Source organism: Cryptomeria japonica, chromosome 2 (genome assembly GCF_030272615.1).
Source record: "Cryptomeria japonica chromosome 2, Sugi_1.0, whole genome shotgun sequence".
NCBI lineage: Eukaryota > Viridiplantae > Streptophyta > Pinopsida > Cupressales > Cupressaceae > Cryptomeria > Cryptomeria japonica.
In genome coordinates this window covers 15431298-15447152 of record NC_081406.1, presented here as the reverse complement: position 1 = coordinate 15447152, position 15855 = coordinate 15431298, and the positions used below count along the sequence as shown (strand labels likewise).

Sequence of the window (15855 nt, the reverse complement as noted above, 5' to 3'; positions counted from 1 at the left end):
CAGGTCCTGATCTGATTCAAACCAGGTCCGGTTTCGGGGCAGGTACATTGTTGGTTTGGCCATTCCATCAATTTAACCAAATAGCTGTTGATGACTTGTAACGATAAAGCCCACTTGTCCTTCAAACACAAGAAATTTGACCACAACAAATATAAGAACATTATATGGGTAGAAAACTCAAAACATTTGTTATTTTAACCTGAAAAGCTCTGTAGAATTTAGCTGCTTAGCACAGAGCATTGAGCATTTTTTAGCTTCTCATTTTCCATCTCGGAGAAGGGGTTTTAATTTTTTAATATTGTTGGCAAGGTCAACCACATATTGCAAGAGCTTCAAACATTCATCCCAACTGTATGACATTTGTCTGATATTTATATTAATAATTTTTATATTTCATATATTATATTTATAAATTATATATTTTATATTAATACGTACATACATACATACACATATAATATATATTAATATATACAAACCCAACCTGATAAAAATTTTGCCCAAACCCGAACCTGAGCTGGATCCGGCAACCTTGCCTTCGGAAAAAAAAAGGAAATTTCAAGAGCCCCCTCTCAAGCCTCCAATACACTATAATGACCCATCATATAAGCCATCAGTCATTATCGTGGAAGGAGGATTTAGTAAGACTGATCAGCAAAGAATATGACCTGAGATTTATCTACTCACCTTTCATAGGAACAGATTGAGAATTAAGAAAACCATAATCCATAATTATTACCAGTTAAACTTCATCAACATCTGTGTGTGTGTGTGCGTGTGTGTACGCGCACGCATGTATATATATATATATATACACATACATACATACATGCATACATACATATATGAATATATACATCTCTCTATACATACACATCTATATACATACATCTATATGTATATCTACATATACATATACATATGTATGTATGTATACATATACATATACATATGTATGTATGTATACATATACATATACATATATGTGTATGTGTATGTGTATGTGTATGTGTATGTGTGTGTGTGTGTGTTGTGTATGTGTATGTGTGTGTATTGTGTATGTGTAGATGTTGATCAAGATCATTTTCCATACACCTAATTGCTAAATCAGAGATAGCATTGATATTGACCTCATATCATCATATTATAAGTGGAAATCATTGTGTATCAAATCATTCTTGCATTGATTATCCTTATTTATAAGTATCAATAGTGAAATTGAGGAAAGAAGTCTCTTGCAATTGATTCTTATAAGTTAAATGTTCCTATTTCATAAGTAATAACTGAAGGGGACATTACATACCCCTTTTTGAGCATACTAATCCAAAACCCTAATGCCACCTAATCAGCCACATGGGATCATGGTTTCAAAAATGTTATTAAAATAAAATGATGCGCTATTTTATTTCCCTCCATCTTGTAATTCCTCGAAATAGTGCTCCCTCTCCAAGGTCATCAAAGATAAGTTAAAGATACTTCGAGGATGTAACCACTGCTACAAGAGTGTAGCGTCCACACTCAATGACACATCATGCATGCCTTACAAGTAGTGAACTCAATGAGGTGTCATAGTCCGAAACTCCCCAATCCACGAGGCCTCATAGATCCAAAGACTCACTCCAATGTTCCAAAATACATGAAGGCCCTTTCTTAGTAAACACAATTTTTAAAACAAGAGGTTTTACTAGAGGAAAGGATGAATCCTATACAGAGCACTCCGCAACACCCACCAACCTACCAGCCCTAACACAATAAGAACCCATGACCATTTATTCGCCACAAAGAAACAAAATAAAACATAAAATATTTTTGTTAATGCTGATTGACTAATCCTGATGATGCTCCTACATCAAACTTCAGATAAAGAGGGCAATCGCCTAATTCTAAAGATCAATGTCAAACACCAAATTTATAATGATAATCTCACAACTTATAATGATAAAACACTATAAGAAGTACTAAAGTGGACATGAGAATGGCTCTGCCCTGCATAACCAAAGAGAGAATACCTTGCTGAACAATGAGAGAACTGTTGGTGTCTGTTTTATCATCTACCAAACATTAGGATAGGATACTCAAAGGTATTCTATCCTCTCCTGAAAAATCACTACTGATTCCAAGGTCTATATGTGCGAACAAGCGACTTTAGTGGAATAACTTCTTGGGTAGTGTATGCTGAAATTTTCAAGGGGGACTTACGTTTGACAAGTATTCTTGAACTGTTGGACTTAGATGGATATAGCAATTTAGGCTCTTCTTTCTTTTTTTGGGGATTTTTTGGGATTTAGACTTTCAAAAGAAAGGGAAAAGGAGATAGGGTTTAGGGAGGCTAATCTAATCCTACGAATTCTGGAGACGATATCAATTGGATGCCTTCGAGAAACCAAACCTTGCTTCGCCACACTAGGGACAACTACACAAAGCCGGTGCAATCTTCAATGGGTTGTGCTTATGATCGAGATGTTGGGATGCACAGGGGATGGGCTCAGACTAACTTTGCACGGTGAGATGGAAATCATCCATACACCAAAAGTATGAGCGAAGATACACCATCAATTGACACTTATCAAATCCTTCATTCGAATTAACAACAATGAAAGCAAATCTAAATTAATTTTAACTAAGTGTTGAGGCAATTGAAACCATGCAAATCATTCAAATAATAGAGATTACAAAGCAGCGCACATGCAATATATTATCTGGAAATGACCTTAAGCAACAATACATCAAAAACCTCACCCTTTTCAAATGAGAGGAGGCAACCTTATATAGTTTCTCAAAAATAAATGAATGGCCGAGATCAAACAGTGATCAAGGGCCAAGATTGAAAGTCCTAAACCCTAATTAGGGTTTCCCGAAATACGATTAGTTCAAGCAAATGAAAGAGTGACAAGTGGCGCAACTGCTAATTTTACTAAGGTGCGTGGCCACTTTCCTCTTTCAGAGATTCAACGTATCTGGACACCACGAGCTTGACCTCCTCCATGGTGACACTTGGCAAACCGCCAATCTGGAAGTCGATGAGATCCACATCGTCGGCGCATGTGGTAAGGATGCCTTCCCACTCCACTGCTTGGGTGAGGAAGTTGTCATCGATGGAGAGGAAGTTTGCAATCTTAGAAAGATCGCCTTTGTCAATCATCCCTGAATCTCGGAAGAAGCTTGTCTGAATCCTAGCTCTCAGGTTCTCTGCTTGTAAATGCTTCTCCCTTAGGCTTTCCTTCTGCCAAATCTCTGACGCCACCCGGAATACCTTGCCCAGGATCTCTCTAACCCTTGCCTCTGTCTCAAAACACTTGGTCTCGGATTTCTTCAGAACCTCAATCCGAGCGACCAGAGCATAGTACCACGTGCCGAAGTCGTATTTGTCTCCTGTTTGTATGATGCCTGCATCCACTAAGCTCTTCTTTGACATGACTCGGATAACCTTTAGGTGAGGGAGTATTTCATTCTCAATTTCATCCACTTCTTCCCAATTGGATGATAGATCCTGGATACGATCAATCAACAAAGAAGTTGCCTCATGCACTGATACTAAGTTTTCTACCAGGGTGTCAGCACGTATCACAGCATCTGAAATCCACTCCTTTTCTTGAGTGTATGATCCCTTCATCTCATCATAGTCCTTCATTGATCCCTGTTGAAGAGGTTGTGGTGGAGTGGCTGGGACTTCATGGTTAAGCGGGCTGGTAAGATGGAGAACATACTTCCTCCACTGCTGGTTCTCTTCTTCCACTTTCTTCCTCTTTTCTTTCTCATGAGCCAGCCTTGTCTTTAGAACATTACAAGAGTCGTCAAAATATTGGATCTCCTGGTCCTGGGTAGGCTTACCCATCTCTATGGTGGTGATCTTGTAGTCATCTACGATGACATTTTCACTAGTCTTCCCTTCTTTGGGCACTGCTATCTGGACTGTCCTGAATCCGACACTGTCTCTCTGAATCAAGGAGAACTTCCTGGCTGGTTTGGGCGGTTTAGCTGCGGCGGGTTCATTCACCTTCTCCAGGAATGTTGCGGTAGCCTCCTCGGTTGAGTGGACATCCTTGGGAACCTTGGCCTTTATCCTTGCTCTCAACCAATCAGGAATGGTTGATTGCTCTACAGTGTTCCGATCAAACACATCGTCTGCTTCTCCTGGGTTTGCTGGTATGCCATCCAAGAAGATTATAGGGGCTTCATCCTGCCCCCTGTCTGGAGTTCGGAAGACCTTCTCCACCACTTCCTCAACTGGCTAGGAAAGCACTCTTACTTCATCATCACTCACATAGATGTTCATCTCTTGTTCCCCAATTGTACTCTGATCAGGCGCAATGGAAGCAACACTCAGGATGGAGTGACTTTAGATGGATTCTCTTCTCTCAACTACAACCCTTTTCCCTGTGCACTTTGTGTAGCTTCCACCCAACTCCTTTCTCTTTCGAGATCCAACACTTTCTGGATTCCGAGCATCACCGGCGGAGGCACAAGGATGGACAGACAGAGTATCATCTACTCCCATTAATTCATAAGTTAGAACCACACCTTTGGCCTTCAACTATTTTGTCTTTTCAGACGCCCACCACCTTGAGTACTCAACCACCAACCTCATGAGGTCTGCTAGATCTGATTTTTCTCCCTCTGTCCAGTCTATCAAGACTAAAGGTTCATTCTTCATCTTCTCAAAACCCGGCTGTTGAAGTTCTAGGCTTTCTTCTACCTGATCGGCAACTTTGAATACTTCCGTTGCTCTAACCATACTTAAAGGAATTCTTGACCAGAACCTCTTTCGGATCTCGAAACTATCGACTGCATTAGCCCAGTAGTCTTCCAGATCTAGTTTGTGCTCAAACGTTGTCCCTTCGATCTTCTTTATCCTGAATGGATCGAAATCCTTTCTTGCCTTGTATTGGTAGAAGGGATACCAGGCCAGTTCTTTCTCAATGGTAGCTGCAGCCTGTGATGATGGACATGTTTCCAGCCCATTACCAATTGTAAGTGAGGATGTCCCTACCTTCTTTTGCTTATCCCTTTGAATCACTATATACTCCTCCAATTGTCTCACAACCTCAAGCAACACCACTCGGTTGGTAGGGTAGGCTGGAAGCTTGTATGGAGGACCAAAGAATCCCTGAATTCGAAGGTAAGTGAACTTTGGATATTGGATGTACCAACACCCGAACCGACCGATGAAGTCCATAGACTCTTGAGAGAGCCTCTGGTGCAGGCCACCTTGAAGGGTCCGGGTAATGTGCATCAAGAAGGCATCATTCACCCTTTTGAAATGGAACTTCTCCTCCATATGGAGCTGGGGATAGCAATCATATATCGGAAATTGGTTCTCCTTGTTCCCAACTTCTCCTCTACAAGTGAGACCTATGTACCTGTAGGTCCTGGCTAAAGAATAGAACAAGTAAGAACTCATGAAGAAAGTCCTATTTGCCTTCAGATTCCTTAGTTGGCTGTCTAAACTGTCGCTGATCATATGGGCCCAGTCTATCATTTTTACTCCATTGATTATTTCATTAATGAAATAATACATCCAAGGCTCGAATGGAGCTCCCTGAGGATTTCCTATTATTCTATTGAGCAAGACAATCATGTCCCCAATGTCCTCCTTGAAGTATGCTCGCACTAGGCTTTTTCTCTGGAGTTTAGAGGCGCCCTTCCTCGGCTTGTCTAGCCAGGAATGATTAACTATGGTGTCATATTCTTCCAGGTGATCATGGTACAGACTGTCAGCTTCGTCCTTGGTCATATATACTGTGTTGTGGTACTCAGGGATCCTGAAGGCCTCTCTGATGGCCTCATCGCTGACATTCGCCAACACTCTTCCATCAGGTGCAACAATATCCTTACTGATGGGGTTGTAGTGTTTGGCACATTCAACTACTAGTTCATTGCACTGCATGGTGGGGAGGAAGCCGGCAACGTGCACGATACCACTCTTCATCATTTTCTACGCAATGGTGGTAGGCACAAGGTTGTCCAGACCAAACATTCGCTTCTTAAACTCCCTCAGATTGATGTGTCCGAGGTTGGTGTCGCTGATGTTCTTCCACTTGGAAGTCATCCTTGACTCTGGAGGAGCATCTTTATCTACCTGGAACTTCATGGTGCTTAAAACCTGCAGATGAATGATAAAAACTTTAAGTTAGAAAAATTCTGCAGAATTTCGAAAAAAATAACGGGGCCGCGAAATGGCTAAGTGTTGGAAAATTTTCCATTTTTTTACTCTCATACTTAGCCACAAAAATTGAATTTTCACCTCCAGACCCTCAGCCTTGAGGTCGGTTGAAGTCACCATCAAGTGTTAAAATTTTCAAAAAAAATTTCATACTTAGCCAAAAAAAAATGATTTTCTTTCTCCAAAATTTTCGAAAGAAATCATTTATTAAATTATGGTAAATATTCAGAAAATTCACAATTTTAATTTCACCTCTGACTTGGATAGGAATAAGGCTAGACTTTTCTCCAAAATATTGAGAAAATTTAGAAAAGATGCCTTTCTCCAAAAATCTGTAAGCCTTCTGCTAAAAAAAAATATTATCCCACTTCCAGCAATATCTAGAATTTCCTCCAGATGATCTTCAAACTGACATACTTTACTAAGCTCTCCTTAGTAATTTTGAACTTCTTGATGTAATAATGAATTTGATAATGAAGTATTTGTAGACAAGTTTTAAGCAAAACCCCTAAAATCATCCAACTCATACTTCTAATTCTAAAAAAAACTTTCCATTTTGATTTAAGTTTGAAGATATTCATTAATCCTCCAATATTCCCTTTCAAAAAAACTTTCCATTTTGAATTAATATCTCAATAAATTTTTAATATTCCCTCGATATTCCCAAAAAACTTTCCATTTTGGATTTATTTTGAGGATTTTTTTTTTATTATTTAGATATTTCCTCATATTGGATTTAATTCTGAAATCTCTGTGACATCATGTTGACTTTGTTTTACCTTCCATGTGTAGGTTGATTTTTTTCGAATTTTATCTCCATCATTTTCAAATTTTGGCAAACTTTGCCAACCTCTCCAAGGTATGGCGAACTTTGGCTAGAACTCCTTCGTGGCCTCTATTAACGTTAAAAATTGACAAAGGCATTGGGGCGGACTTTGATGTTGACTGCTCCATGGCCTCTCTAGGTGGGGCGGACTTTGGAGTAGGCACCCTCAAGGTCTCCATCATTCTGACGGACTTTGGCTATGACACCCATGGACCTTCCTAGCCTATGGCGGACTTTGGAGGTTGCTCCCAACACTTGGCAAGCTTGGGCGGACTTTGTTGTTAGCTCCTTCCTTGAGTGGACTTTGGAGACACCTCCTAGGGCGGACTTTAGGTATCCCTCCTCTTGGGCGGACTTCAACCTTAGCCCCTTCCTGGCTTCTCAAGCTTTGGCGGACTTTGGCTTGGCCTCCTTCGTGGCCCCTTCAACCTTGGGCAGACTTTGACCTTAGCACCCATGTGACCTCTATAGACTTGGGCGGACTTCAACCCTTGCTCCTCCATGGTCTCCATCAAGGTAGGGCAGACTTTGGCCTTAGCGCCTTCATGGTCTCCTTCCTCCTTGGGCGGACTTCAACCCTAGCGCCTTCATGGTCTCCTTCCTCCTTGGGCGGACTTCAACCCTAGCGCCTTCATGGTCTCCTTCCTCCTTGGGCGGACTTCAACCCTTGCTCCTCCATGGTCTCCTAAGGCATGGCGGACTTTGACCCTTGCTCCTCCATGGTCTCCTTAGGTGGGGCGGACTTTGGAGTGGGCACCCATATGACCTCCAAACTCATGGCGGACTTTAGGCAAAGCGCCCACAGAGATCCCTAAGGCATGGCGGACTTCATGCATGGCTCCTTCATGGCTTCTTCAGCCTTCGTGATGGGGTTTGAACCTGCGGAAACACTTCAAAACCCTTGTTAGCCAGACTTATAAGAATTTTCAAAGAAATTTCAAAATTTCACAGTTTAATCTAATTTAACCTAAAATCTAAAATCTAGGGATTCGGCTTTTTAGGTCAAAACTTGGAATTTTCGAGTTCCGGTCGAGGCTGGTCAATAGTACAAGTGTAAACCCTAGGTTTGCATCCCAGAAAAAGCAAAAAGCCTAAAATCTAGGGATTTAGCTTTTTTAGATCAAAACTTGGAATTTTCGAGACCTGGTCGGAGCTGGTCGATGGCACAAGTGTAAACCCTAGGTTCCCCTTCCGAAAAAGCAAAAAGCAGACATCCCTAAAAAATAGGGAAAACTTTCTAAAAATAGCCATAACGAGGATCGGGCTAAAAAGGCCAAAAACGAAACTTCCTAAAAAATAGTAAAAAGCAAAAAAGCAAACTTTCTAAAAATAGAAAGTTGTCCAAATTCATCCAAATCAATTGTGATCTTCGTCCTTTGGCCTCTCTAAGCACTCTGGTGGTGTTCACACTTCGGAATCACATAACTTGCAAAAACTAGCTTTCAATCGTCAAGGCCTGAAATGCTCTGAGATGGACAAGGCTTGGCGAAACTGCAGCAAAAGGTCACGGGATACTAACAAAATCTTAGAAAGCAGGAAAAGAGAGGGTCCCCATTTGCAATGGGGCGATGTGTGAAAAGGTCACAACAAGCTCAACAATTGCTAAGAGTAATGACAAGCTTCTCAAAGAACTAAAACTAGGGGCATAAGAATACTTTTGACATTTGAAATTATTTATTACTGAAACTCTTCAATAACACAAAACCCCAATAGCTTGACCTTTTCCATGATTTGATTTTGTACCACCAACAAATAACCAACAGTTCAATCATCTCAACCATTGTAGTTTTAATATAGAAGCAAAATTGTTCCACTTGTTACTTGTGCAGCATGGACACATTTGCCTATTTAATGTATACAAATGCTTTACAAGAAAAATATTTGTAAAGTATGAATTTCATTAAAAATTAACTTTGACCTTAAGCATACAATTTCTCCAAGACCCATGCCCTCATCTCAAAAAATAATGAAAACTTCATAAAACAACATTTTTATAATGAAATAAACATATATGGGATCAAATGTTTAACAAGAAAATATGAAAAATATATGTTTAGGATAATTAAGGCAAATTTAAATTTAAGACATTAGTGAATCTCGCACCAAAAAACCTAGAAACAACTTGCATTAATTTGCTTGTCCCTTTGATCATTGTCTAACAAGCAATCAAATTGTTTGAAACAAATATAACACAATTAATATGTGCATGCAGTTCCACTTACCATAGCAAGAAAATCATTTCGTCCCAGAAGACAATAAACGCGTGCTATAAGGTAACATAAAGTCAGTTGTTTAGGTTGGCAACAAATGAGAAACAAATTTGATGTATGAGACCTCCTTCAAGGAAACCCACAAAGGGATTGGTTTTTCATTTAGCTTATATTATATATATTGTTCTATTAAGGTATACATACCCAATCCTTTTTGGAAACAAACCTATTCCTTCTTTATATAGTACACAACAATCCAACATCAGGCTCAATAAAGCTGTACTTTGAAATATTCACAAATATCAAAACTGCAAGCAAACAAAATAAATAAAAATATTAAGCTATTGCACCTTAAAACCAAAGTGCCCAACATACCATAATGTCTGATCGATCTTGACTTTGATATCCTGTTAGGCAAAGGCAAAGGGACTTGCTACCTGGAATACCTCCGAAATCCTTTACTGGTCTGTACAAAATCTACAAACATAGCAAAAATGATTAAGATATTGTGTGTAAACTATTTCTTCATTATGAAAAGCTTGGGTACATAACTAGAAGAATAATAGGGACAGCTAACACTGTTATCAATAAACAAAATAAAGAAATTTTATTTCTAACAATACCAAAATGTTAAATAGGAATATTTTAGCATAAGATAATCTTTACAAAACAGAAATACTAGATAACTGAAAGTTCATGTGAATGGTGGAAGAAAGATGAGCACATAATATTAGACTAGCACTTGCACCAAAAGGGGTGCAAGGGTTACGCCGATAGGAAAGCATATTTAAGTTAGAATGCTAAGGAGACATCTTATTTATTGTTTATTTGATTAGGCAATCCTGTCACAACATTTTTAATTCACAGATGAGAAATTGAAGTTCATTACCAATCTCTTAGAAGCCAAGCTAAGATTTATTGGAGAGCTAAAGGGGGAGGGCATGAATGACATTGTGGGTATTGGAGTTAATGATGCCCAGATATTAGCAACAACAGATGTGGGAATAGCTATGGGTGTTGAGGGCTCTGCAATAGCCATGGAATGTGCTTAAATATGTTTGTATTACATATTTTCTTAAAATTGGTCAAAGAATTATTTGTAACAGCTTAAATTCTGTTTGGAATGCAATTGACAATTTCCTACACATTCAAACAAAAAGTTATTGGACTTATATTGAAAATGTGTTCGTGGTCTTATGATAAATGTATATATTGTAGACAATAGAAAGTTAGTTTAAGTTAAGAAAAGGAAATAAAGTGAAGAAAATATAATAAGGTTAACTTAAAAGGGTTATTGATGCATCAATATATGATCGTCAGCGTGCACCTATAAAGCATATAGAATGAAGTTTGCAATGAAAATAATAGATTGAAAAGTTATCTACATATTATTGCATTAAAATTTTCCTACCTAAACTCATTATAAGGAGAGTAAGCATGGGAAATACTCTTATTTTCGTAATAATTATGTATAGATTGCTTTTTCATTCTTGAATATCAGTCAAAGAAGAATGGAAACTCTCTTCAAAGTCACCTTATGGGTTTAAATATAGACATAGTTGTAAAAGTCAAGTCTTATCTTTTTGTGTATTGCTATCAATTTTTCTTTCTTTAGCATTTATCATTGGGATTTATGTATAGTAATTGGTCATTGCCATGGATAGTAGTATTTTTTCATAATTTCCTATCAATATAAGTATTGTAGGTATAATTTGTAAGTTGTTTTAGTTCCATGTGGACCACTAAGTTTATCAATTAACACCAGTACATAAAAGGCTAAATTGGATAGTCTAAAGCTAACTATGTACATAAAATCAATGATCTCTCAAGGAGAACATTTACAAGCCATTTTGGAATTCATAATTTTGTTGTTAGCATGATTTTTTGGCCTGCTATCGACAAGAGTACATGGGAAACTTGGTCAATATCGTTATCAATGTTTGATTTCATGTGTGTGTTTTTTGCAACACTGTGTGCAATTTAGAAATTTAGTAGTTCGAGCATTTTTTTGCATAGCCTCATTAAATAATTTGTGGTAAATAGGTGCATTGAGCGACCAAAATCTTTTTGTTTATTTATTGGCAATAATTTGTTTGTGCGGTTCATTAGCAATTCTCGATCATTTTTTATTTGTTTTACATTTCATAATGTTTGGAAAAGTCAACTTTAGTGAGTGTCACCCCATTGATAAAAATTATTTGTAATGTAATGGTTGTAGTAAATTGTTGACATATGAATTTGGGATTTGAGTGTGATGCATAGATAGTTTTTCATAACGTTCGTGTGGTAGTTATTCCAAGTCAACAATGAGAGTAATAGATATACTTTTTCTTTAATAATTTGGCACTTGTGATTGTTGTTGTTTGGTAGATATTACATATGGGGGATTATTTTATTGTTCTTTAATAATTTTGATGGGTGTTTGTTGTTGTTGTGGAGATATTGCATATGGTGGATCATTCAATTCTAATTTGGACTAGTCATCTTGTTGGGACGTCTTGTTTGTGCTTATGAAATGTTATGTCCAATGTCATGTAGATATGGGGGTACAATATGTATGTTACATTTATTGAACCTATCAAAATTGTGTTTTCTAAGCATCTTAATGGTATTTACATTCCCACCACTATTAAAGCCTATTTGTGACAACAACTCCAATTTTCATTTGAACTATATTTCTTGTGTCTATCACATTATCAATGTCCTCATCCTCTTCGTCACTAAACTTTTTGTCTTAATTATGTGGTCATCTGTAATGGACACCCTAGAATGCCCAAAAACTAAACCAACTGCTGATAGGAATTTAGTCAAACAGTTTGCATCCAACTCCTTATTTCTCCGTTTAATGTTTAAACCTCTTATGGCTTCTTAAATGAAATGTTTCTTTGTTTTTAAGTCTTTGCATAGGTTTAAAATCACATAACATGAACTAGAAGGAAATTACAATAATATGCAACATGAAGATTGAACTACTGTTGATATGATATTATTTCCAGAATTAATAAAATCAAATACATAGCAGATTTTTCAACTCACTAAATACTCCAGCATTTTTGACATAATATTCCAACAATGACTTCCCATCTTGCTGCTACAGTAACGTGAATAGTGTCGTGCTACAATAGCGTGAATAGTGTCATGCTACAGTAACGTGAATAGTGCTGCGCTACAGTGCTGCTACAGTATTAATTAGTCTTCAATCAGTCCAATATCTTCATAAAATCATCCCTTCAGAATGGCATAAGCATTGGTCAAGAAGTGAAGAAGGTATGAGCAAAACACCAAATCTGCCTGTAGCTGGAGATGCACCCAATCTGCCTGTTAATGAAGCTGATAGCAATGGATTCCAAAGGCCAAACCCCAAGGGAATGACGTCTAGAATGTCACAAGAGAGGATAGACGTCCTCTAATACCAAGAACGGATCTGCAACTCACACATCAATTTCTTCTCATATTCAACATGCTGAATGAAGCCACAAAAGCTTCCTTTTATTCTTTCTCCAAGGGTCGACCCAACTCACTTGAGCAATGTGGGATAAAAGATGTTCAATATAAAACATATTAAAATATTCACTTATGTCTCCCTTGGCTACCCCTTTGATTTGCACACATCCCCATAAAATAAATATTAAAGTAACACTTTAATATTTTACAATTAAATTAAATGTTACTTTAATAACACTTCAGGCATTAAAATATATTAGCAATCGGGCTCCGAATAGTGCGAGTGATAGCTCGTCGGAAAGCTCTCGTCGAGGAGTATCAAATCCAATCACCAAAGCTAGCCTTCGTTGTGTCCTGCTGACTTACTAAAAATAGTAAGTATGCCTGAAACTAAGTAAATCAACTCCGTTTTAGCCCAAACTGGAAATGACTAGGCCAAAACACTCCAAGATCCCCTTAAACCCTTCGTTAGCCCTCGGGACCATGTAGAGCTAGGCTAACGCACATACACTTGGTCAACTGCTAAAGTGGGGAAATTACAGTCTGCCCCCCTTGAAATTGCTTGTCCTCGAGCAATCTCAGTCCAGCCTGTTGTATCACCTGCTCATTCTCCCATGTAACATCTTCCTCCGGCAGGTCTCTCCATCTAACCAAATACTCCTTCACTATCATGTTTCTGAGTTTCCTCTCTCTTGTGTCCAAAATAGCCTCAGGTACTAACACAAGCTTCCCCTCCTCATCCAAAGGGGGTAAATCTGTAGAAGGTACTACACTCTGACCAATGGCTTTCTTAAGCCTAGACACATACACTTGGTCAACTACTAAAGTGGGGACATTACATCATCATGCGACACATGGTATTTGTTTTAAATATTCCTTCTTTCTAATTTATTTTAACCTCCTTTGTATGACATCTATATCTATGAGAATGCCAAATAAAAGTAATTATAGAGAAGTAGAGCTCACTCTAATGAAATGTTTCAAAATGTTCTAAATCTTCTTTTTTGAAAATGATATTGTCAATTACCTTTAAAATCCTATCTTTCCTCTTGTACCCTTTGCAACAAGTAGAAAATAAGAAGGATTGTCTAGATTCAATTTAGTTCACCTTGTGTCAGGAAGATTTGGCTTCTTGCTGATTTTTAAAGTGATTTTAATTTTATTGTATGTATTATATTTCATTGTGATATAAGGTATCAACTATTAAATTCTTGTAATGCATGTAAATAGCAAGCTAAAACTATTCATTCTCACATCAAGCTCAATTGTCCACTACAAAAAAAAGGTAAATCAAAAGCCTATATATTATACATTTAAAATTTATAGACTACAGTATTCTTCCAGCTTATTTTTAAATTATTTTAATAACATTTATGAGGAACTTGAATTGCAATACAATCCTTATTAACTTTCACAAACAAATTTCACAATTATTAATAATTAACTCTAATTATAAAAATATTTTGATATTAAATTTTTATATTAAATATTAATACCATTAATTATAGTTTCACTATTACAGATATCAACTATATAGAAATGATAATAAACATGCTCTCTTAAATATATTTTAGATTTTAGTCTTTATAAAATATATTTTAGATTTTAGTCTTTATAAAATTTATGGTTTTATGTAGGTATCCATAAAATAATGAAAAAATAATAAAATCAAATTAACCAATGCTTGGACTACAACTGCTTGCAACTCGATAGAAAAAGGATACACGACACTTCCTTGCGAGAATTTAGTGTGCATAGATTTTTGATTTGGAATCGACTGCACTTTAAAGAAACCGCACCGCCATTGTGTAACCAGCCCTACAAACCATTCACTCATCGTATTGCTGGTTAACATTAATGTGTGTCAACCACAAAATATAAAATCTGATTATAATCTATTTTATTAACTTCATCCTAATTGCTAGTCTCCAGATAGCATTCATGCTAGGCATTGACCCATACATCACGCCAACTATATATTGTTTTGGCTTTGTGTCTTGAATGTGTCTCAACGCTCTTGAATTCATGTATTTGAGGTCAATACATTGGTAAGTTCTTGGATTGTCGATACTATTTTGAATACCTTACCAGTTATTTGGGCCATGGTATTTCTTACAATTGATCTTACCAATGGAATGAACTCACTATTAGATCAGCTCTGTCTTTGTATGATTCATTTCTTTTGTAGATGGAGATTAAAGTAGATATGAGATCCATAAGAGGAATGATGGACACAGGATTGTTCTCTTTTGTTTTCACATAATTTGAATATGTTTACCTGTCACAATTGTGGATGTGTATAAAGTCTATTTGTTTCACCTTCTTGATTCATTTAGGTCTTATTTTTGCCACGATGAAGCATAGGTGGATAATTTATGAATGTGATGCCAAAATCATGATTTTTCTCACATTTTCAAACATTGGTCTTTATATGAGACGTAAACACTGGATTATAGATATTAAGAGTTTTATGTTGGAAAGAAGTCTCACTAATTAACCCATTTATGGGATTTGGAGCTACTGACCACAACACCAAGTAAGAGAATGTCAAAGGCAACAATCTTTTAATCTGTCCTTATCTCTTATCAGAGTTGGCGGTGTTGAAGGTGTAACAACCTAATAAAGAAGGAAAACAAAGAATGAATGCCTGTCCCAAATCAGCAGTCCCAAAGTTCATATGAAGGCCAGATCTGACTCAAAGTTGTATGATTTTGAAGTCTTAATAGGAAAGAGGAATTTCTTTGAGGCATTTTGTCACAGTTCACGTGCCTTAGGAATGCTTCCACATTTTGCGTACATGCATATCAGGGCAGCTGCAACTACAACATCTGATTAAATTCTTCTATTATTTATGCTTTGATGGATGGCCATGCCTTATTCCAAGGCTCCCATTTTGGCACAGGCAGGGAAGGCAGGGAAGACGCTGGCAAAGATAGTGGAAGTTGGCTTTATACCCACCAATTACATTTGCTTGAAAGTCTTTAAAACTTTTTCAGCAAACGCATTAACGCATTGTGTGCATTTCCTGCAATCATTGCAGTCAATGAGAACACATCTCTTTACGGCATCCTGTCAAACAGTTGACAGACCTTGTCTATGCTTCTGAAATCTGCATACGTCTACCAGAGCCATTCCAATTATAAAATCCGACAAAAATCCCCCTTCTGTTTAAGCTTTGATGGATGTCCTTACCTTGTTTCACAATTGAAGCC

The 15855-nt window shown here is 37.4% G+C and overlaps 1 protein-coding gene across 4 annotated transcripts in view; it reads right to left on the bottom strand.

Moving 5' to 3' along the window:
• The window catches only part of LOC131035391 (BRCT domain-containing protein At4g02110), an 86111-nt gene that overhangs the window by 34298 nt on the left and 35958 nt on the right, over positions 1 to 15855 (bottom strand). For all 4 annotated transcript variants that reach the window (XM_057967089.2, XM_057967087.2, XM_057967086.2 and 1 more), the window contains exon 5: positions 9575 to 9676. In XM_057967089.2, coding sequence (XP_057823072.2) covers positions 9575 to 9676 — 102 coding nt within the window. The remainder of the gene's footprint in view (positions 1 to 9574; positions 9677 to 15855) is intronic.